Source organism: Poromitra crassiceps (genome assembly GCF_964638095.1).
Source record: "Poromitra crassiceps genome assembly, chromosome: 14".
Classification (NCBI taxonomy): domain Eukaryota; kingdom Metazoa; phylum Chordata; class Actinopteri; order Beryciformes; family Melamphaidae; genus Poromitra; species Poromitra crassiceps.
Genome location: NC_139633.1, coordinates 32,231,411 through 32,253,682, shown reverse-complemented (window position 1 = coordinate 32,253,682; position 22,272 = coordinate 32,231,411). Strand labels below are relative to the sequence as shown.

Genomic DNA, 22,272 nt, shown 5'->3' with positions numbered 1-22,272 from the left:
AACAACTGCTCCGCAGAGCGACCCTGCAGCCCAACCCCGCTCGGCAGCCCACCCAGCGGAACAACAGCTGGGCCAGAGGGAACATGATCTGCTGGGGATGTGGACGCCCCGGGCATCGGGAAGCAGACTGCCGCCGGAGAGCGTGGAACCAGGGAAACGGCACAGGGCCCGTCCAGATGGGGTGAGACGGGTCTACGATGCCACAGTCCCCGTAGCCACGTCATCGCAGGAAGGAGCCCACCGACAGCAACGGGGAGGTGGGGCTCCGCCGGGCCCCGAAGTAGACGACATCGCCGGAGCTGTCAACATGCAGAGCGGGCCGCGCGCGATGAACGGCTGCCATGTTCCAGTCTACCTACAGGGGAGATGCTGCGCCGCCCTGGTGGACACGGGGTGTACGGCAACGCTGGTGAACGTCAACATGATGCCCGAGGGGACGCGCCTGGAGCAGCCAGCAGCACAACTGCTAAGAACAGTATCCGGTGAGTTGATGCCAATGAGGGGGAGGGGACACGTAATGATAACAGTGGGGGGACAGACAGTGGACTTTCCGGTGTGGGTGGTAGAAATGACGGGACCCTGCATCCTGGGGGAAGACTACTTGACGCTAAACAAATGCACAGTAGACCTAGGAAAAAGCACATTGACATTTGCAGGGGGGCCAGTAGTCCAGATGGGCCACCCTCCCACCGTTCCAGAGGAGAGAGCTAATGTAAATAACATCACTGTATATCGCGTCACCGTAGTGCATGAGCCCCACCCAGCAGACCAAGCCCCTCCACAAAGCCCCGCCCCTAGCCCACCTCCAAACACTTGCCCTCAGCCAGCGCAACAGGCAGAGGGGGAGAGAGAGAGGTTAGAGATGCTCAGGGGATTGCACCAACGCCAGAGCGAAGGGTTAGAGACCCAGCAGAGCGATGAACTGTGGAGGGTACTAGAGGAATATAAAGACATTTTCGCCATGTCAGATGATGAGCTAGGCTGTACCCACCTGGTGGAACACGAAATAGACACTGAGGGGGCGCGACCCGTCAGGTCATATCCCCGTCGGGTCCCAGCAGCGAGGAGAGAGATAGCGAACGAAGCTGTAGAGAACATGCTGCGGGCGGGGATCATTGAGCCATCAGACAGCCCGTGGGCGTCAGGGGTAGTGCTGGTGAGAAAGAAAAATAGCCCCAAAATGCGATTTTGTGTAGACTATAGGGGGCTGAACAAAGTGACGAAAAAAGACGCATACCCGATGCCCATCATCGAGGAACTGTTAGACGCCGCGGGAGAGTCATCCTGGTTCTCATCCCTAGACCTCCGTAGCGGGTACTGGCAGGTGCCCCTCCGCGACGATGCCAAACAAAAGACTGCCTTCCGCACAGAGAAGGGGCTGTGGCAGTTTCGAGTACTCAGTTTCGGGCTGTGCAACGCACCAGCAACGTTCGAGAGGTTAATGGAGAAGCTGCTGGGAGACATTCCCCGATCCGAATGCGTCGTGTATTTAGATGACATCTTGACACACGGGGGCACGTTCCAGGCAGCAGTGGGGGCGTTACGAAAAGTCCTGCAGAAGATAGCAGAGGCGGGTCTAAAGTTACACCCAGACAAGTGCCACTTCCTGAAGAGGAGGGTGGAGTTCTTAGGGCATGGCATCGGCGCGGGGGGCATTCGCACCCTGGAAGAGAAGACTCAGGCGGTCATGGAGTGGCCCACCCCCAGAAACAAAGGCGAACTCGAGAGCTTCATAGGGCTAGCCGCATACTACAGGAAATTCGTAAACGGGTTTTCTAAAATAGCGGAACCACTGTTCAGGCTAAAAGAGAAGAACGCAGACTTCCACTGGACGACAGAATGCCACCTAGCCTTCAAAGCCCTCAAGAAAGCGCTGACCGAGTCTCCGGTGCTTAGAGCACCAGACCCCGCCCTGCCGTTCCTACTAGACACTGATGCCAGCAACGGGGGTAGGGGGCCGTGCTGTCCCAGGCGGGGCCGGACGGGGAGCGGGTGGTGGCGTACTACAGCAAGACTTTCGATAAAGCAGAACGTAACTACTGCGTCACCCGCCGGGAGCTCCTCGCCGTAGTAGAAGCACTACGACACTTTAGATATTACCTCCTGGGACAGCCGCGGTTCACCATACGGACCGACCACTCGGCGCTGCAGTGGCTATGGTCCTTCCGAGAGCCGGAGGGACAAGTGTGCCGCTGGTTAGAGAAAATGGCAGACTACAACTTCACGATAGAACACAGGGCAGGGGCGCGCCACGTCAACGCAGACGCCCTGTCACGACGACCCTGTGCAGAGAGAGGGTGTACGTACTGCGAAAAGAGAGAAGGAAGAGAGAGAGAGCTCCAAGAGGAAGCTAGGATCTGCCCTAACCACACGGGGGATGGACCAGTGTGCAAGACGCTGCGGGTGGCAGAGGCAGCGGATTGGAGGGGCCACCAAGAACACGACAGGGAGCTGTCACCAGTACTGCAATGGGTAGAAGAGGGCCAGAAGCCGCCCTGGGAAGAGGTGGCAGGGGCCACCGACACAACCAAAGGGCTGTGGGCAGGGTTTGACACCCTGAGATTGAGTAACGGAGTGCTGATGAAGTCCTGGAAGGAGCCAGCGACAGGAGAGCATCAGTAGCGGAAAGTAGTGCCGACGACGCTGAGGGAGGAGGTGTGCAGGAGCTGCCATGGAACTGTAGGGGCTGGGCACTTTGGGGTAAACAAAACCCTCCGTCGCATCAGACAAGGCTTTTATTGGGGGAGGATGGGGAGAGACGTACAGGACTTCTGTCGACGCTGCGACCTCTGCGCAGTGTACAACGGCCCGCTAGACCAGTCTCGTGCCCCACTCCAACAGCTAGCAGCAGGAGCCCCCATGGAGAGGGTAGCGGTAGACGTGATGGGACCTTTCCCCCGGTCAGACAGTGGAAATAAGTACGTCCTGGTCGCCATGGACTATTTCACAAAATGGCCAGAGGCGTACGCACTACCCGACCAGGAGGCGGGGACGGTGGTCGACGCACTAGTAACCGGCATGTTCAGTAGGTTCGGAGCACCAGAGACCCTACACAGTGACCAAGGGAGAAACTTTGAGTCACGAGTGTTTGCCACCATGTGCGAGAAACTGAACATTAAAAAGACACGGACCACAGCATTGCACCCCCAGAGCGATGGCCTTGTAGAAAGATTCAATCGAACGCTGAAAAAGCAGTTGGCCATCCTCACGGAGGAACACCAGAAGGACTGGGACACGCACCTGCCTCTCATCCTCATGGCCTACAGATCTGCCACACAAGAGTCCACCTCCTGCACACCAGCTCTGCTCATGTTAGGTCGAGAACTGCGGACACCAGCAGAAATGGCGTTCGGCAAGCCACCAGATGCACTGGACGCTCCCCCAGGGCGAGAGTACGCCAGGAGGCTACAAGATCGCTTAGAGTCCGCTCACCACTTCGCTCGGGACCAGCTAGAGAAAGCAGGCATGAAACAAAAAAGAAATTATGATGTGAGGGCAAAGGGAAACCATTTCCAGGGGGGGGAGTTGGTCTGGGTGTACACACCCCGGAGAAAAAAAGGGCGTAGCCCTAAACTGGACTGTCACTGGACAGGCCCATGCAGGGTCATGGAGAGAATGGGGGAGGTGGTGTACCGAGTGCAGATGCCACTTGGTGGCAAGAAGGTACTCCACCGAGACAGGTTGGCCCCATACCGGGGGAGGTGCACCTTTCCCCCAGATCTCGGCCGCCCGGCGGTTTCACCTAGACCGGCTGAAAGAAGGACTCTGTTTCCACAGAGAGGGGCGTCCGGCCATGACCGGGCGGGCCCCACTCAGGGACGTGAAAGCCCAGAGACACTGCAGGTGGGATCAGCCCTGCAGGCAGATTCACAGAGACTAACACGGCCACGGAGAGAGCCAAGGGCTCCAGGACGATTCAACAACTTTGAGTTGTATTAAAAAAAAAAAAAAAAAAAAAAAAAGAGAGGAGATGGTGGTTGGAGATGTTGAAATGTTGAAATGTTGTAACAGAAAGTAAAGGATGTGCATGACATGAGATATTGTGGGGGAGGAGATGTGGGAAAGTCTGAGAGTGCAACATAAAATGTGGTTGGAAAGAAAAACAAACAAAGAAGCTGTTAAAAAAAGATGTTTTGGTACAAGGGGGTGTGTGATGTGTTATCAACGTGGGCGTTGACCTTATTGTTGGGCGGGGAGTATGTAGCGAATCAGCAGTACACATACAGGGGTGAGCATTGGTAGTGTCTCAACTACAGATAGGAACTGATGTGTGGGAGTGTTGTATTGGGGAACACTATGCTGTGGGGATACTTCCGGGGAGGACTGAGCATGCGCGTCAGTCTCCACACACTGCTAGAAGGGAAGGCTGCTAGCTATGAGCGTGACAACCGCTGAGAGTTGTAATATAACTAACTGAGAATAAAGAACCTTGTACCATCAAGAAGCCTCTGCCTCATGAGTTACCAGGAACGTTACAATACAGTTATTAGTATTTTCTTTGTTCTTAAAAATATACATTGACTGTTTGTGTTTTGCAATATGGATATTGTTTTATTTATAATTAAATTGAGCATTGGGCCTTTATAAGGATGTTTATTTGTATTATTTCAATTGTCACACTCATCGATACTGTACATATTGGAGGTTTGTTTATTAATTGGGAAAAGGACCACTGGAACAAACGCCGCAAACATGATCCGGCTACTTTTTCAAACTCAAAAGTTTGGAGAACTCTCTGATTTAAAATGAGATATTCCTCTAAATTGGGCTTCAAATGGCCAAAAATTTTCACCGCCGCCCTTCGGACGGTGGCATCCGTGGGCCCGATGTGATATCCTTTCATGGGGCCCGAAATCCCTGGCTACGGCCCTGCGGCCACTGACAAGTGTTCTGAATACACACCTGCGCCTGACTACTAATGTTAGACACACTGGATGTTGTTGAGCAGCTAACATTAGCTGTAGTTTGATAAAGGAAGCACAGATTGAAACCATAGCAGCATATTCAGATAGCTGCTAAATTATAAATGGTCGACCAGACAGCATGCATAACGATAGCCAGATAGTCAATGGACTTTTTGAAGATTGCGAGCGGGTAGCCGCTTTCACGACTGTTGTCATATACACTGTAACGTTGATGTTAATGCTAACATCGCTACCTCTAGCCATCAACAGTAAAATGCTAACTAGCCATCTCATTCATGCCAGCCAGCTAACGCTAGCTAGCACTATTGTCTGCTGCAACTGTAGCCCTGTCTCCCGTGTACAAAACCATCATCTGACACATTTTATTTCCATCTGTTTATGTGACCGTTGGCAGCCAGCTAGGTTGGCTTGTGGCTCTGAGCCAAGCCCGTCTGAGCTGAGAGCCTTTCCGCTCTTCCTATGATGAGTAGATCACATGCTTTTTTCAAAGGACACCATTGGTTCCGCGGCGAGGTGATGCCTTCACGTGCAGCTCAAAAAGACATCCACAGCATTACAAATTTGACATTGAAGAATCGATTCTTGGGAGTTTGGAATCGATCCAGGAATCGTGCCATTGAGAATCGCAATCCTTTCAAGAATCCATTTTTTGGAGCACCCCTAGTGGTGACCCCCGTTACAGGAGCACATAGACTCTATTGCCTCATGTAACGGAAAGAGTAGAGAAATAAGGATATAGGCCTAACTTTTTCAGCTTGTTTCAATGAAAGCTGTTTAGTATTTTTGCTTACTTTTAGAAATAAAATAAGTTTGGATACGAGTTATTGAATATTGGTCTGTCATGCAACATAGACAAACTATGATAAGGTATTTCCCAACATTTGATAAAAATAATTGCCCTGGAATTTATCCAAAATGCCCCCAAAACATATTCCATGAAAGGGGGGGGAGGAGTGAATTTCCTACCCTGCTCTGGAGCAGAAGAAGATTGTGGAAGAGACTGGCTTGACCTAACCCCAAACCTAACCCCTAACCAACCACCAGGGGGGCTATTGCCTAACCCCGACCTCGTCAACCTCGTGTCTAGTTTAGCTGCCGCCACGTGGCTGCAGTGCTATTGGAAAATAGTTTCCAATAATCCAACTTGCCATTTTCAGCGTGTAGCAACGAGCTAGCGTGTAGGTTTCTGCTGTTAGCTTGCAAGCTCGTTAGCATTGTTGTTTTCACTATTTACAGCGACACATAAGGAGGAGGCGGGAGTGGAAGCCGCTCTGATTGACATGGTCGGAGGCAATGACAGAGCTTGTAATAAGCCGGGAGCGGACATCTGGCAGCGAATGAAACAGTCGCTCCAATGGGAGAGCAGAGTAGAACAGGGGAGGCTGGCCAGCGAGACTACCTCGTGCCTAACCCTACAACATTCACTGCCAACCTCGTCTGTCAACCATGTCAACCCCGACCTCGTTGAAAAATAAGAGAGTTACCCGGGGCCTGAAAAAAGTTCCTGAGCAAATGCTCTACTGTTTGAGGACTTGACTGTGAGAATGTGTTGTGCTGGAGCAGCCAGAGTCAAGTCAAGTCAAGTCAAGTTTATTTATATATCCCTAATTCACCAACACAGTCTCACAGAAAATTGTATAATACCAACGTTTTGGACCAACGTTGCTATTTTATAATTTCGCCTCGAAAATTGTAAAATAGTAACGTTCTGAGATTTTAGGGTTAGGATTAGAGTAGGGGGAGGGGTTAGGAACAGAAAATCCCCGTAAACCACGCCCAAACCACGCCCACCGCTGTAGACACATACGTTACCATTTTACAATTTCTTAGCCGAAATTGTAAAATAGCAACGTTTGTCCACAAACGTTGCTATTTTACAATTTTTTTGGAGATCGGGTTGTAATTCACAAGCATGTCTCAGAGGGCTTCACAGAAAATATATCTAGCTAATTCTAGCTGACACAACAGTAGCAAGAATATACAGAATAAAGATAACATTTGAACAATTGATAGAGAAATATAGAAAATATAGAAATGAAGGATAGAGCAGAGGAGAGAGCAGGAGAAGGGAGGAGAGCAGGGGGAATGTGAGAGAGTGATGGGGTGGGGAGGGAATGGGAAATGTTGGAGGGTATAGGAGGTGGGGAAGGAGCAAGAGGAGAGAGCAGGAGAGGGGAAAGGGGGGGAGCGGCGGGGGTGTGTGGGGGAGAAGAGAGCAGGGGGAGGGAGGAGGTGGGGAGAGAATGGGAAATGTGGGAGAGGAGAGAGCGTATGGAAGAGTATGGGAGTATAGGGGAGTATGGGAGACTATATGGAGAGAACAGGGAGAGGAGGGCTAGCTGGCACAACATTAACAAATTACAGTAGTAATAATAACACATCGAACAATTATATGATAGAGAAATATAGACACACATCTTGCAAACGGACAAATGTCGATTTCTTAGCAACCAAACTATGCCTAATTTAATTGGCTGCAAGCCTTTAGTAGTAAGTCCCTTTGCCAAATAAACACATGTTCACATATAGAGCTTATGGGTGCCTCGCTTTAGGGAAGAATGGGTGCCATGCTTTAAATAGTGGCGGAATATTGGAGGGGATAGAATGGGTGCCATGCTTTGGAGTAGAATGTGTACTATGCTTTAGAGTAGTGGGGGAAGGGGGGAAGAGGAGAGAACAGGAGAGTGGAGGAGGGAGAGCGGGGGGATGTGGGGGAGGAGAGGGCAGGGAGAGGGAGGAGGTGGGGAGAAAATGGGAAATGTGGGGGAGGAGAGAACAGAGAAGGAGAGGTGGGAGGGTGCAGGGGAGGGAGAGCAGGGGGAATGTGAGAGAGGGGAGAGCAGGAAGTGGCAGGGAATGGGGAAAAATTGGGGAGAAGGAGAAGGAGCAGAGGGGAGAAAGAGGAGAGAGCAGGAGAGGGAGGGGGAGAGCGGTGGGATGTGGGGGAGGAAAGAGCATGGAAAGAGAGGAGGTGGGGGGGGATGGGAAATGTGGGAGAGGAGAGAACAGGAAGGGAGAAGAGGGGAAGGAGCGGGGGAAGGGGGAAAGAGAAAGAGAGGGGGGGGGAGAAGATCAGACAAACTGACTACTCTAGACATTAACCAGAGCTAACTGGGACATAGGGGATCTACCTAATCTACAGCCTAATCTGGCCTGTCCTATTCTGCTCTAGTCTGATCTTTGCCTAAACACTATAACAGGTCAGCCAAAGAGTTCTACTGTCTGAGGACTTGACTGTGAGAATGTGTTGTGCTGGAGCAGCCAGAGAGTTCTGTTTGAGGACTTGACTGTGAGAATGTGTTGTGCTGGAGCAGCCAGAGAGTTCTTCTGTTTGAGGACTTGACTGTGAGAATATGTTGTGCTGGAGCAGCCAGAGAGTTCTACTGTTTGAGGACTTGACTGTGAGAATAAGAGTTCTACTGTTTGAGGACTTGACTGTGAGAATGTGTTGTGCTGGAGCAGCCAGAGAGTTCTACTGTTTGAGGACTTGACTGTGAGAATGTGTTGTGCTGGAGCAGCCAGAGAGTTCTACTGTTTGAGGACTTGACTGTGAGAATTTGTTGTGCTGGAGCAGCCAGAAAGTTCTACTGTCTGAGGACTTCTGAGGCAGCCACACCCTGTTGGCTTTTGCTGCTTTCTCCATTTACCAATTGACCAAGTAAAGAAAGGAAAAACATATTTAACAGTTCACAGAAATAAAGGAAGTGAAAACTGGGAAGCACCCTCTGTTCTGACCATGCTGAGGAAACATATATGTAGTATTGAGTGTTTGTAACAAAGTAGTCCTGTAGATATGGCATCAAAACACATTTACTAATTGCATTATTAACACTTTGAGTGCCACGGCCCTTGGGCAAAAGGTTGCTTGCTGTGCCACATAGGCCGCAATGCATTTTAAAACAGTCATATAATTTCTTTAATAATTACTATGTAAACACTGAACACGCACAAATAACGATGAGACTCTCTTCTATCACCTGCAAAAAAAAGTTTATTGATCCCATTTTCCGTTCTTTAGTTATGAGCCGGAGAAGATAGCTTGATTGAAGCAAAAACAGCTCTTTTTTTCTACGAGCTGAGATAATGAGCCTTTTGTGAAATTAAACATTTCAAGCACATCACTGACTCTGAAGCTAATTTTCTGATGTCTGGGTCTGTCTGGGTGAAGTGTATGCTGCTCTGCGTGTTCCCCCCCCCCCCCCCCCCTCAACTGCACACGCCTCCTGGGTGTGTCTTATGTGTCTGTTGGCTCTCAGTCTCTGCTGAGTTTGCTGCGCACACACAGTGAATGGTGCGCGACATTCAGCTTTTTGGTTCCGCGTGTGTTTGTCACGGGCTCGCATGCTTCCAGTTCGGAATAATAAGGCTGATTATGCGAATGTGCTGTTGCAGCGTACACGCAGGTGCTCAGTTGTGACAGCGGATGCTGCTGCTCGGGGCACAGCTGGCGTTGTGCTCGTTGTGCTTCATGCACGTCGATGCATACGGACGGATGCGATGCGATTTCCTCCTTTTCCCCAGTGACTATTTCTGTGTGTTTGGCTCCTTTTTCTCTGATCAGGAGAGTGCTGTCGCCACCTAATGGGTTTGTAAAATAGGTTATCGACCTCCAATAGCTACAATATTGTTAGAGGCGACGTAAGAAGCTTAGATCGACACCCCCCCGTCAAAAAAACAATTTGGAGTTACTGACGCCATTTGGCGTCGCTGGCACTCTACGGTAAATTTCTAATGACGCCATATGGCGTCGCTGGCACTCAATGTGTTAACAAGTCCTGTGTATTTTTTTCCACTAGGCTTTCACACTGAAAATGAGCAGCGCTGACTACGGCTCCATAGATTGTCCAATATTGGTGGCTGACCAGTCCTGAACATCTTCAGAGGTATGTGAGCGAAAACGAAAATGTATATATATATATAATATATATTAGGGCTGTCAAACGATTAATTTTCTTAATCGCGATTCATCGATTAACTATAGTTAATCGCGATGAATCGCATCTTTGTATCGCATGTTTAAAATGCCATTATTTTGCATTTCAAAGCATTTTTAATTAGATATTAATAATTCTTACCAGTGTGTCATGATTGGGAATCAAATTAATGCAAATAAATGTACTTTGTGATCTTGAATTTTAGATTTATTTTCAATTCAATAGAAGTGCAATGTAGACAGGAGGTAACACTGTCTACAAAATATATCTTGAATAGAAAATAAATGCACAATTGTAAACGGTACAGTACACGCACCAGAACCGATACTTCCGGCGGCGGTGCTGTGGAGCAGTTGAAACCCAAAATGAGACAGCAGAAGAAGGCTGTATCTGAGCTAAAAACGTTGGCACTTCCATGTGAATAATGGCTCGGTATTGGAAACTGTGTATTGATAACGTGTATATCGCGTGAAGCAATGGAGCCAACCTCCCAGTGGTTAGAGGACCCGCGCATCCGAGACTCTGAAGGAAGAATGAGTGATGAGTCTCGCGCTAGCTAGCTGTCTGCTAGCTGGCCACTAGCTGCGCCGGTATGCTTAGCTTTTAGGTGATAGCTCAAACTCGATGTACTTCGGTGATATTTTAATTCCGTTTTACACAAGGTGCAAACTACTGTTGACTTGTCCACTGTGCCATTTGGGAGTTTTTTAAAGTAAAACGAGCCATTTAGAAGCATATTGCTGTCTTTCTCTTCCATGCCTGTACAGGAAGGAGACGGGAAAACCGCTGCGACCGGCTTGACTACAAGTACGGGTGCGACGAAGGGACAAAATCGCGGCATGCAATAAAAAATAAATAAGGCGTTATGGTCGGCCCTTAATCGCATCGCGATTAACGGGTTAACGCTGACAGCCCTAATATGTATATATATAATTCTATTTTATAATTGTTTCCTGTGTGACAGGATAGGTGGTTTGTATAAGTTTAACAACGTCTGTCCACGTCTAGTCTCTTATGCAAATCTGTCACGTTTATCATGTCCTTGATGAGGTCACATGACCTGAGTCTTCAGTTTTGAGTGGTCATGAGCCAAAAAGCCACCAGGACACCACATGAGCTGAGATGCATTTTTAATCATCACAGTGAAGAAATTACATAATTGAGTTGAAAATACCTCTGATTTGCAGGGAGAAACAAGGATGGCATCTAACAAGCTGCTACAAGTATTGAAGGGTTTGGACGATGAAGAGTTCAAGGAGTTCAAGTGGTTCCTGCAGAAGGCGGACTTCCTGGAAGGCTTCCCAGTCATCCCAAAGAGCCGACTGTGTAATGCAGACAGGATGGACACAGTGGATGAGATGGTCCAGACCTACCCTGAAAACTCTCTGGAGGTGACCAAGAGAGTTTTGAGGGAGATGAAGAAGAATGATCTAGTGCAGAGTTTGTCACAAGGTAAGTCATAGGAAGAGAAAAGTGCGGACAGGTGACAAACCTCAACCTTTTGGTCATATGCGTAAATTAAGTATACTATATTATAGGAACAATAACATGAACTGTTAGCCTATCTTGCTTGCAGATAGATGTGTGAGGAGGGAGTCCCCTAACAGCAGATAGATGTCTGAGGAGGGAGTCCCCTAACAGATAGATGTGTGAGGAGGGAGTCCCCTAACAGATAGATGTGTGAGGAGGGAGTCCCCTAACAGATAGATGTGTGAGGAGGGAGTCCCCTAACAGATAGATGTGTGAGGAGGGAGTCCCCTAACAGCAGATAGATGTGTGAGGAGGGAGTCCCCTAACAGTAAACTTCATGCAGGTCAATGGTTCAGGTTTAATTAAATGGGAACACATACATGGGTCTGCACAGAGGAACACAGTTTGTGTCACTTAAAGGAGAATTTCGTTTTTTTTTAACATCTCCTGGCAATAATTATGATTTGGCCACTCACCCAGCGATGTCCGCGGCGTTTCTGGCCGTCCTAGCGGCCAGAAACGCCAGAAACCGCTTTGCGGTGGTGGTTTTAGCGTAACCTATGTGGGGTTTGGCGTAACCTATGTGGGATTCGAAATAACGAAGGTTATGCCAAACCCCACATAGGTTACGCTAAAACCACCACCGCAAAGCGTGTACCTGTAGTTGGCCAGCCGGCAGGAAAGTATCGCGGGACTTCACGAGACTTGGTGACCGAGATCACGTTTGAGGTAATTTGATCCCTGTGAAAGTCCAGGAAATGGCCTGGGGCGAAATATCACTCTGGTGGATGTTGAGGGATCACATTATTACCATATGTGGCGAAAACGGGAATAAAAATAGCTATTTAGATGCAGGAAAGACAGGCTCACACTTGGCCCCAAATCAGCTCCATTTTACAACTGACTTGGACGTGATCTCAAAACAACGCTAGGACGGCCAGAAACGCCGCGGACATCGCTGGGTGAGTGGCCAAATCATAATTATTGCCAGGAGATGGGTCCAGGTTAAAAAAAAACGAAATTCTCCTTTAAGGCTGTTATACACCAGGAGCGAGCAAATAAACATTAGGAAAATTCAGAATCATTCGCAGGTGGAAACAAGACGCAATTTTGTGGTTAAATAGGTTCTAAACAAACCATCACGACAGGAACAAATATAGTCAACATCAAGCAGTGATGTCTTGTGAGGAGAGGAGAGAGCATGTAGAGTTCCACTGTTTGGTACAGGAGCTGAAACCATGGCCGCTTTCACACCTACTTCAAGACGTCTGTGGGGAAATTTGACCCCAGAGAGACGACTGCCCCAGAGTAGAGGCTAGGGGCCCTATCTTCCCCCTGGCCTTAGGCGCTAAACTGGCGTTAAACGCAAAAAAAACACGCTTTGCGCCTGCCTCGGGAAGATAGCATCATGTTTTTAGGCCCCGAAATGCGCTTTACGCCGAAGAGGCGTGGCGCAGCATACAGCAGGCTGCTGTAACTCATGTCCATGGAGTTCCACCAAAAAGCAAGACAGCAACTTCTAATGACACGAAGGCTAAAGTGATTATTACTGAGAAGTTGTCCGTGTTATCACTGCGGCTCTCTCTCCCCCTCAGGCTCTGATGATGCATCAGATGATAGCAGTAATGTTACGGTAGAGTTAATCATACATAGCAACTCATTTACACAAAACATTTAAGTGAAAATAAAAAGACAAGAGACATATCTCGCCAATGAAATGTATATTTATTACTTTTCATGAATGAATTGTTTGTCACCGGTCTGCTGCATGTGAATCCTCGTCTCTCTAGTCTGTACTGCGGTGCGCTCCAAAACCGGAACTCCCCAGATGCGGAGCGTACCACTTGGTAGTTTCTGGAGGGGGTTTCTGGGGGGTCAGACCAAATGTGTAAAGTGACAGGGGTGTTTCACTGTTGATTTATTGAAACATTATTTAATACCTTTGAGTAGAAAATTAAAATTAAAACAGCTGACCTCAGGCTCATTTAACGTCACAACATGCATTTACATCTTGTGATATAAATGCATCACAATGAAATCTAATGTTTTTCTGCAAATAGCATAATTGGGAGGTAGATTCTGGCATTCAATATTAGGGGTGGGCAATATATAAATTTTATATCAATCTTGTGATATGAGACTATCTTAGATGTTGGATATGGTAATATGGTGATACGGCATAAATGTTCTCTTTCCCTGGCTTTAAAAGCTGCATTACACTAAGTGAAGTGTAGGCTAGTGACATTTTACAGTAGAATCACTCACTTTTTCATGTATGTAAGTCATGGAAATCCATTGGTCAAAATGTGTATGAACCCTGATAGATGGCACTCTGAGCCTGAGGCCTACCAGTGGGCCACAGCCCAGTGGTTGAGAAACATACCTAATTCGACCTCCAAAATCAGATGGACTCCTCTACAAAATCACCCGAATCATTATTTTCTTTAAAATAGAGCTATTCTGGTAATCTGGTGAAAATCTCTGTATTTTTTCATATCGCAATATATATCGCAGGCGGGGGAAATATCGCAATGTCAGTTTATTCCAATATCATGCAGCCCTACCGTGTGCAATGCAAATTGGGGGCGGACACAAGCGCATGCCTGACCTGTAATAATTGTACTGGGCATTGGCTGCCAGAAGCCAAAGCAGGCGTTTCAGCGCTAAAATGTGGTGATAGATGGCATTATGCTATCGTCAGCAGCGCGCAATTACTTTGCGCTAAGACCTTTGAAAAGGACCTCTTACGCACAAATACCTCTCTGCGCTGGGTGGACTGCACGGAGATTACGGCTGCGCTCCCAGGGCAGAGAGGTATTTGCGCAGTGGAAAGTGGAATTCCTTTTGGATATGTCATGCACAGCCTTGCCACGCCAAGACATCAAATTATGCTGCTAAAATTGGGTATTAGCAGATAATTCAGTGAGGCAATCAACTATAACTCACTGAGAAACTTTTATCACATCACAAAGAGGGAAATGAATTGAGAAAACTTGTTGGACAATGGACATAGGCTATTTACCTTCATAAGCCGGAGGGTCGTTGGCACCACAGACGATCTGTCAATAAGCTCTCTCTGTCCTCGCACGAGTGAGTACACTCTGGTAGTTAACTTAAGACCGCCCAAATCCCATTTGCGCAGGCATTTTGGGGCGCAGATGATTTTGGCACGGCTCTAATTTGCGCTTGCGACCTGCCGTGAACCTTTCCGCATCCCGGCCGAGAATTGCATTCCCAACATATTTCGAGGCTGTTTTAACTTAGAAATTTCTGTATAAATTATTACAAGTATGCTCCCGTGAGGTGGGGATGCTTTTTTTTTGCTGATTGGCGGGGGAGCAAAACTCAGCAGAACACCTGGCAGACGGCGCAAGGCGAGATGCTATCTTCCCTGCATTAACTCATTCTCTGCCAGGGTCATTTCGGTCTGTTTGCTCCCAGTGCCAGGATTTTGAGCATATTTCCTGATCTTCCAGGACCCACAGAATATTCTGTGCTAGGAATAAAATTACACAACATATCTCACAATAAAGCAGAGACTCTCTTCTTACCCCTTGTAAAAAACTGAAACTCTACCATGTTTCCTTGTTTAGTTACAAGCAGTGGAAGTTAGCTTGTTTTCACTAAAAATGCCCTCCTTGGGAGAGAAATAGGAGAAAAAGAGGTTTTTAGTGAAGGACACCGTTTCAAGCAGAACTCTCTTTTGAGCCTTTTATTTTTTGCCTCAGTGACACATCAGACATATACAGTATTTGTTTTCCCAAATAAATAAATAAAAAATAAAAAATAAGAGAATGTATTTGAGGGAGCTGTGTCGGTCCATCCCGCCCAGTGAGCGGCTACAGAGAGAGAGAGAGAGAGAGAGAGAGAGAGTCTGGCCCCTGGGGTTTCTTGACAGATGAGGCTTGGCCGCAGCCTCCTTGCTACAGTATTGTCAGTAAAATGGAAGAACCTCAGAATAAGTTGGAACCTATTTCGAGACATGGTCTTTCCGAAATAGGTGGTGTAGGACTACACACAGGACTGGGACTAGGACTGGACTGCGCCTCCATCGACTCAGAGTCTGAAAACACAAAATATCAAAGTATGATAAATATGTGCACAAAATCAAATAAATAATTTACTTTTACAGTTGCCATGTGGATTTTTAGCTTAGCTTGATAAAAGCATAAACAAATGGAACGAACCCTTATGTGGTCACACTCACACACTCTCTCTCTCTCTCACACACACACACACACACACACACACACACACACACACAGGAATAATGAGTGCTGTAACGTTACCTGCTGTCACGTTACCTCTCATAACTAACGTTAGCACAGAAGATCACACAATAGCTACGTTAGTGCTGTAAACTTTCAAATGTTTATGTGACACAGACGGCTGTGTGTGATCATTTCATCTCAAACGCGATACAAAAAATAGGCTACTTTTTACCATCGTCATCGCTCTCTCCAAGTGGCACCCATTTCTCCTCCTCCGATTCATCTGTGTCAGACGGATCAGAACGCTGTGAAGGGGAGCCTTCGTCGCCCTGGCGCTCCGTCGTGGAGCAACAACAAAAACGCCGGCGTCTTCCTCGCCATCGTCGCCATCCGAGAACTCTGGGTCGGACTCTGTTTCGACCACAGGCTCCACCCATAAATACTAAACTAGCGGGTTCCTTTTATCAGTTTGACTTGAAACAATGTCACAGGCTGGGAAAGTGTCTGATGTAATGTAAACAGCCAAAACATGAAAGTACGTCCGAGTACGTCCTTGGCACAGAACGCCATTGTTAAAAGTACGTCCGGGTACGTCCTTGGCAGAGAATGAGTTATGGCAAACAGGTGTGCAAAGCGCTATTAGGGGATAGCGCCTGTCGGAAGATAGAGCCCACAATCTTCTTTGTGGGTGCTCATCAATGATTAGAAACAATCTGACATCGATAGTTTATTAAGTTATTTCACCATATTTTGTGCTGTTTTGACTTACTAAATCAAGGTAGAATAGAACTCAACAGTCACGTGACTTTTCGTGATGTAATTTGCCCCAGAAGTGAGTTCCGCATTAATTTTCTCCATAGACCTGTAGATAAATCCTTAAATAATGAGTTTTAAGGCTTGGACCAAGCCAACCAAACATTCGGTTTAAAAAAATAAAAATAGGGAAAATCTTTTTTTTTCCTGTTGTTATTCTTTGTTCTTGCTTAAATCAAATGTTTTAAGGTCACTCATGATTCAGTAGGTCACGGGACACGAAAAGTCCCGTGACTGTTGAGCGCAATAGAGCTGGAGGGTGAGGGTCTCCCCTTTGGCACTCAAAATCTGTGCAGAGGTGACCTCCAGGCGTGGTGGTCTGTCTTGGCTCATGGAGGCCGACTTGGTGCTTAAAATCCAAGTAGATGTGACCTCCAGGCCTGCGTTTCTCCTGGCTCATGGAGGCTAACTCTGGTGCTTAACATCAGGGTAGAGGTGACTTCCAGGCCTGGGGGTCTGTCTTGGCTCATGGAGGGCAGCTTTGGTGCTTACAATCAGGGTAGAGGTGACCTCCAGGCCTCGGTCTCTCCTGGCTCATGGAGGCCGACTTTGGTGCTTAAAATCAAGGTAGAAGTGACCTCCAGGCCTGGGGGTCTGTCTTGGCTCATGGAAGCTGAATTTGGTGCTTTAAAAGAGGGGGATGCAAATTAGGGATGGGCAACGAATTTCGAATTTTCGAATAATCGTTTTCATTACCAAAATCGACTTTTATAATTAAAAGTCGAAATTTGAATTTGAATTTTTTTGGATTTCTTTAGTTTTTTTACTGAGAAGCTATGCTAACGTGGCTGACGTAGGCTCAGGTCTGACTGCCAAAGTGCCAAAGGGGTGCCAAAGTCACCCCCTCTCCCTCTCCATGGGATTTCATCCGCCATTCATTTTTCCATAAACCTTGCTTAAAATGCTTATAAAATTTGTTTTACTTGCTCAAACCAAGCGATTCGACTATACTTAGAATCAGGGGAGACAGTGCAACATTTCACTCGAAAAAAAAAAAACTAAAAAAAACTAAAAAAAATATATATATACTTTTTTTTTGATTTTTAATCTTTTTTTTCGAATTTCGATTAAAAGTCGACTTTGGCCAGCGAATTTCGAATAGTGTTTTTGCTAGAAATGCCCATCCCTAATGCAAATCTCTGCGGTTTGTACCTGCTGAGATTTGCATCGCCCTGTTTCAGCACAAAATATGGTGGGGATGCAATTCTCACCAGGGATGCAGAATTCGGCATTACACCGGTTTGGTTCAAAGTGTGTGTCAGGAGTGAAATAATGGAGCTAATATATTGTTTTATAACTGCAGAGTGATGCACTTCATAATCTTTCATAATCGAAACATTGATTTTCTTCTGGTCAAGTTTGTAGGTGTGACTTGTGTCCTAGATCCTATAGTTATCAATACACAGAGACAAATATAACCAACCTATGTAGCCACCTATCTAGTCATCACTCCGACTCTCTCTCTCTGTCTCTCTCTCAGTGGATGTCAGTGATGTCGGGGAGCCTTCAGAGAACAGAGGAGCTTCTCCTCATCCGCAGCCTCCCACTGACAGTCAGACTGAAGGTAAAGCTATTCTCTGGCTCCCCCTGGCTGCCATGTTGGTCTTCTCACTGACATAATTTTGTCTTTCTTTATCTATGTAGATTTGTTCATGTTGCAGCCGAAAACTCAGAAAAATGTGCCTTGATCTGAAAAATGTGCTGCAATTTCACTCAGTGAAATTTTGACGTCAATATTCACAGTTGCATTGATTGATTATAGGTTTGAAAAAAGATATGATTGACGTGTGAATTAATGGCACAAAGGAATCACTCTTGGTGTGTAAAGGACCTTTATTCATGTGAGAGACTCAGATGAAAACTAAACATGATGAATGTTCACTTCCTTCAGTCCTTCAGTATAAATGTAAAGAGTTGTGGGATTAATAGGAGCTATTGGCTGGTTTGCTGGTGTTAAATTCAAGCCCTTTTAAAGTTTCTCTCTCTCTCTGTCTCTCTCTCAGTGGATGTCAGTGATGTCGGGGAGCCTTCAGAGAACAGAGGAGCTTCTCCTCATCCGCAGCCTCCCACTGACAGTCAGACTGAAGGTAAAGCTATTCTCTGGCTCCCCCTGGCTGCCATGTTGGTCTTCTCACTGACCATTGTGTGTGGCTGTTAAAATGATGAACGATTGAAGGCGCTGACAGGGTTCTGCGCACCCTCGACTTGGAGCCTTGCAGCCAACTAGCGGCGACAGCGAGACTGTGCATACTCGAACGTAACTCGGCGCATTGGCTGCGGTACACGTCCAAAACACTAGGTGGCTTGTGGTACACTTATGTCCGTTACATATGACGTTATCGTGTCGTTTACCAAGAACTTGCAATCATGTCGGTGGGGGGACATTTTATTGTCCCTCCATTTCAAAACTCATTCCGGTGAGCCTGCAGAAGGCTTTGCTAGATGAGGGACAAGCACTGTTAAATAAGGAAATGGCATTTCCTCATTCCTCACAAGTACTTCATGTGCGCGGCCCAAGGCAATGGCCAATCATAGCTCTCGTGCTGGTCATGTCGCGTCCGCGTTGATGCCGCGGAGTCACATTTTCGAGGAGCTGCACGCCCCCTCCACCGAGCTGCGCCCATAGGACACCCAGTAGCGGTGACCCCCTCGGCGCAGTTAGTGCCGGCGATTTCGCGTGAGCATAATTTGCGCTTTAGTTCATACAGTATGTTTCTTTTACTTGATGTCACAGCTCCTGAAAGCCTTATAAACTACATAAGATTATATGACCCATGAGAAGGTGGGTATTATGAACTATAGAGACACTGTGGAGCACGTCATCATTCAGAAACCACGGCCTAAACAGGGTAAAGCAACCCCCCCCCCCCACCCCCCTTCCCCAATCCTGGCGTTCTCCTGTGTCACGTGCATGGTTGTGTGTTGCACACAAAGATCATACGGAAGTTGAACACTCCAACTTACTTCCTTGACAGCTACATGTAGATCCACATTTTTCTTCTAGCCAATTCTCAATGGCTTCCTTGTTTTGCTCGGGAGATGAGAGAGCTCTGTAACTTTCTGCATGCCAGTGGAGATAGAGCCAAAGATATCTTCTATGATATCCTGAAGTAACAGGGTGAGTTTCTTATGGTGGACCTCAACCAAGAAGGTTACAATAATATGTCTATATATAGGTACAACATACAGTAGGTACTTTACAGTAATATAACGTCTATATATAGGTACAACATAGGTACTTTACAGGTATTAAACAGCTCTGGTCATGTGACAATTCACATGAAACATGTAAGGTGACACTGCACATATTTGATTGAGACACTTTGTTACGTCAATATTTGCAGTAAATCTATTATATCTATAAACAATTTGACATTGATAGTTTATGAAGTTATTTCACCATATTCTGTGCTGTTTTGACTTACAAAATCGGGGTAGAATAGAGCTGGAGGGTCCTTGAGGCCGAATTTGGTGCTCAAAATCCGGGTAGAGGTGACCTCCAGGCCTGGGTCTCTCCTGGCTCATGGAGGCCGACTTTGGTGCTTAAAATCAGGGTAGAGGTGACCTTAAGGCCTGGGGGTCTGTCTTGCCTCATGGAAGCTGAATTTGCTCCTTTAAAAGAGGGCGATACAAATCTCTGCGGTTTGTACCTGCTGAGATGTGCATCCCCCTGTTTCAGCACAAAATATGGAGGGGATGCAATTCTCACCAGGGATGCATAATTCATCATTACACTGGTTTGGTTCAAAGTGTGTGTCAGGAGTGAAATAATGGAGCTAATATATTGTTTTATAACTGCAGAGTGATGCACTTGATAATCTTTCATAATCAAGGCATTGATTTTCCTCTGGTCAAGTTTGTAGGTGTGACTTGTGTCCTTATAGTTATCAATAAACACAGACAAATATAACCAACCTATGTAGCCACCTATCTAGTCATCACTCCAACATGCTATTGTGGCCTACACATTATTTTGTCTTTGTTTATCTATGTAGATTTGTTCATGTTGCAGGCAAAAACTCAAAAGAAATCTGCCTTGATCTGAAAAAATGTGCTGCAATTTCACAATATGCACGGTTGCATTAATTGATTATAGGTTTGAAAAATATGATTGACGTGTGCATTAATGGCACAAATGAATCACTCTTGGTGTGTAAAGGACCTTTATTCATGTGAGAGACTCAGATGAAAACTAAACATGATGAATGTTCACTTCCTTCAGTTCTTCAGTATAAATGTAAAGAGTTGTTGGATGAATAGGAGCTATTGGCTGGTTTGCTGGTGTTAAATTCAAGCCCTTTTATCTCTCTCTCTCTCTCTCAGTGGATGTCAGTGATGTCAGGGAGCCTTCAGAGAACAGAGGAGCTTCCAGTCAGCCACAGCCACAGCCACAGTCTCCTCCTCTTCCTCAGCATCCCACTGACAGCAGTCAGACTGAAGGTAAAGCTATTCTCTGGCTCCCCCTGGCTGCTATGTTGGTCGTCTCACTGACCATTGTGTGTGGCTGTTAAAATGCTGAACGATTTAGTTCATACAGTATGTTTCTTTTACTTGATGTCACAGCTCCTGAAAGCCTTATAAACTACATCAGATTAAATGACCCATGAGAAGGAGGTTATTATGAACTATAGGGAGAGGGAAGGAGAACTGGACGGACAAACACATCTTTATTTGTCACACGACAACACACCCATGTGGCCACACACACACACACACACACACACACACACACACACACACACACACACACACACACACACACACTTGGAATGCGTGCAGCAGCTCGGGTAGCCAGTGACCAAGATGAAAGCTTAAGACAAGCGAGTTCAATCGATACTTCTTGTAGGTGTTTTAGGTCCAGATGACATTTCAGCTGATCTCCATAAACAGATATCTGCATTATGAGAATTGTCTCTCAACTCCAACTCCATTCTGGCATCTCAGGTTGCTATCTGACAATGCCAGAAGAGGAAGTCTTGGCCCGGATGTCCGCTCTACACGGAAAACCCTGAAATATTGGCTGTTGCCCCCAGCATCTATTAGTCATCAGAGCGATAAGATTACGGGGTTCTGAAACTGAGACAAGGCTTCCTCGTTCTGTGGTTCTTGTGCTAAGTGTAGGAACACTTCTGACCTCTGGATCTCCGAATTTTGACTCTGGAATTTCATCTGATGGCAGCTTCATTTCATTGTTCCATAAGAACTTGTATTCCGGTGAGCCAGGTAGATGTCAGAAGCTCACTGGGAGTGAAGTGCAGTCAGCAGGATTCTCATTGGTTCAGATGTATCTCCATTCAAGAGGAGCTGAGCTGAGCTGAAACTTCTGAAAGCGATTAGCCACAAAACTTTTTATATATCCTAAGAGCACTTTAGAGTTGCTCCAGAAGAACTTCTCAGCATCAGTAGATTCTGATTCCTGATTGGATGCTGCTCATCTTCACAGAAAAAACTGCAGCTGTCAATTCCAGACACATGTGTGAGAACATGATTTTCCTACAACTAGAGCGCAGTGAACATCTCCCTCTTCATTTTGAGGTCTCATGTATGAAGACTGACCAACACTGACCATAGCTCTTCATGCTGGCATCTGAGAAATGATGCAGCTCCATGTTTCAGACCTTCCAAATTTCCACAATCCTGAGAGGATCGTACAAAGAGGCCACCATAGTCAAAATGCCACTGTGTTTTGCAGGCTGATCCTTGGGGCTAGAGGGGTCGGGACTCCCATGGGTCCCGCTGGACCCAACGCAAATCTCGCGGGAATGGGCTGTAATCAGGTTGGCACGGGCGGTCATAAAATAAACAGCGGGTCCCACGATTTCAGTCTCTCCTGGTTTACTGCTGAGTAAGCCCTCATTCACACAGGATGCCGAACGTAAGCAGAACTGAAGCTTGAAGCAGGCACAAGCTGAACGTATG

The 22,272-nt window shown here is 46.8% G+C and overlaps 1 protein-coding gene across 2 annotated transcripts in view; it reads left to right on the top strand.

Annotated features, from left to right (window-relative positions):
* The window catches only part of LOC310789400 (NACHT, LRR and PYD domains-containing protein 3-like), a 291,155-nt gene that overhangs the window by 226,076 nt on the left and 42,807 nt on the right, over positions 1-22,272 (top strand). The window contains exons 2-6 of one of the 2 annotated variants that reach the window (XM_083651042.1): positions 9,722-9,808; positions 11,047-11,311; positions 17,834-17,917; positions 18,357-18,440; positions 20,677-20,793. The exons of the other annotated variant lie outside the window; for it this stretch is intronic. Coding sequence (XP_083507168.1) covers positions 11,059-11,311; positions 17,834-17,917; positions 18,357-18,440; positions 20,677-20,793 — 538 coding nt within the window. The 5' untranslated portion in view covers positions 9,722-9,808; positions 11,047-11,058. The remainder of the gene's footprint in view (positions 1-9,721; positions 9,809-11,046; positions 11,312-17,833; positions 17,918-18,356; positions 18,441-20,676; positions 20,794-22,272) is intronic. 2 annotated transcript variants of the gene reach the window in all.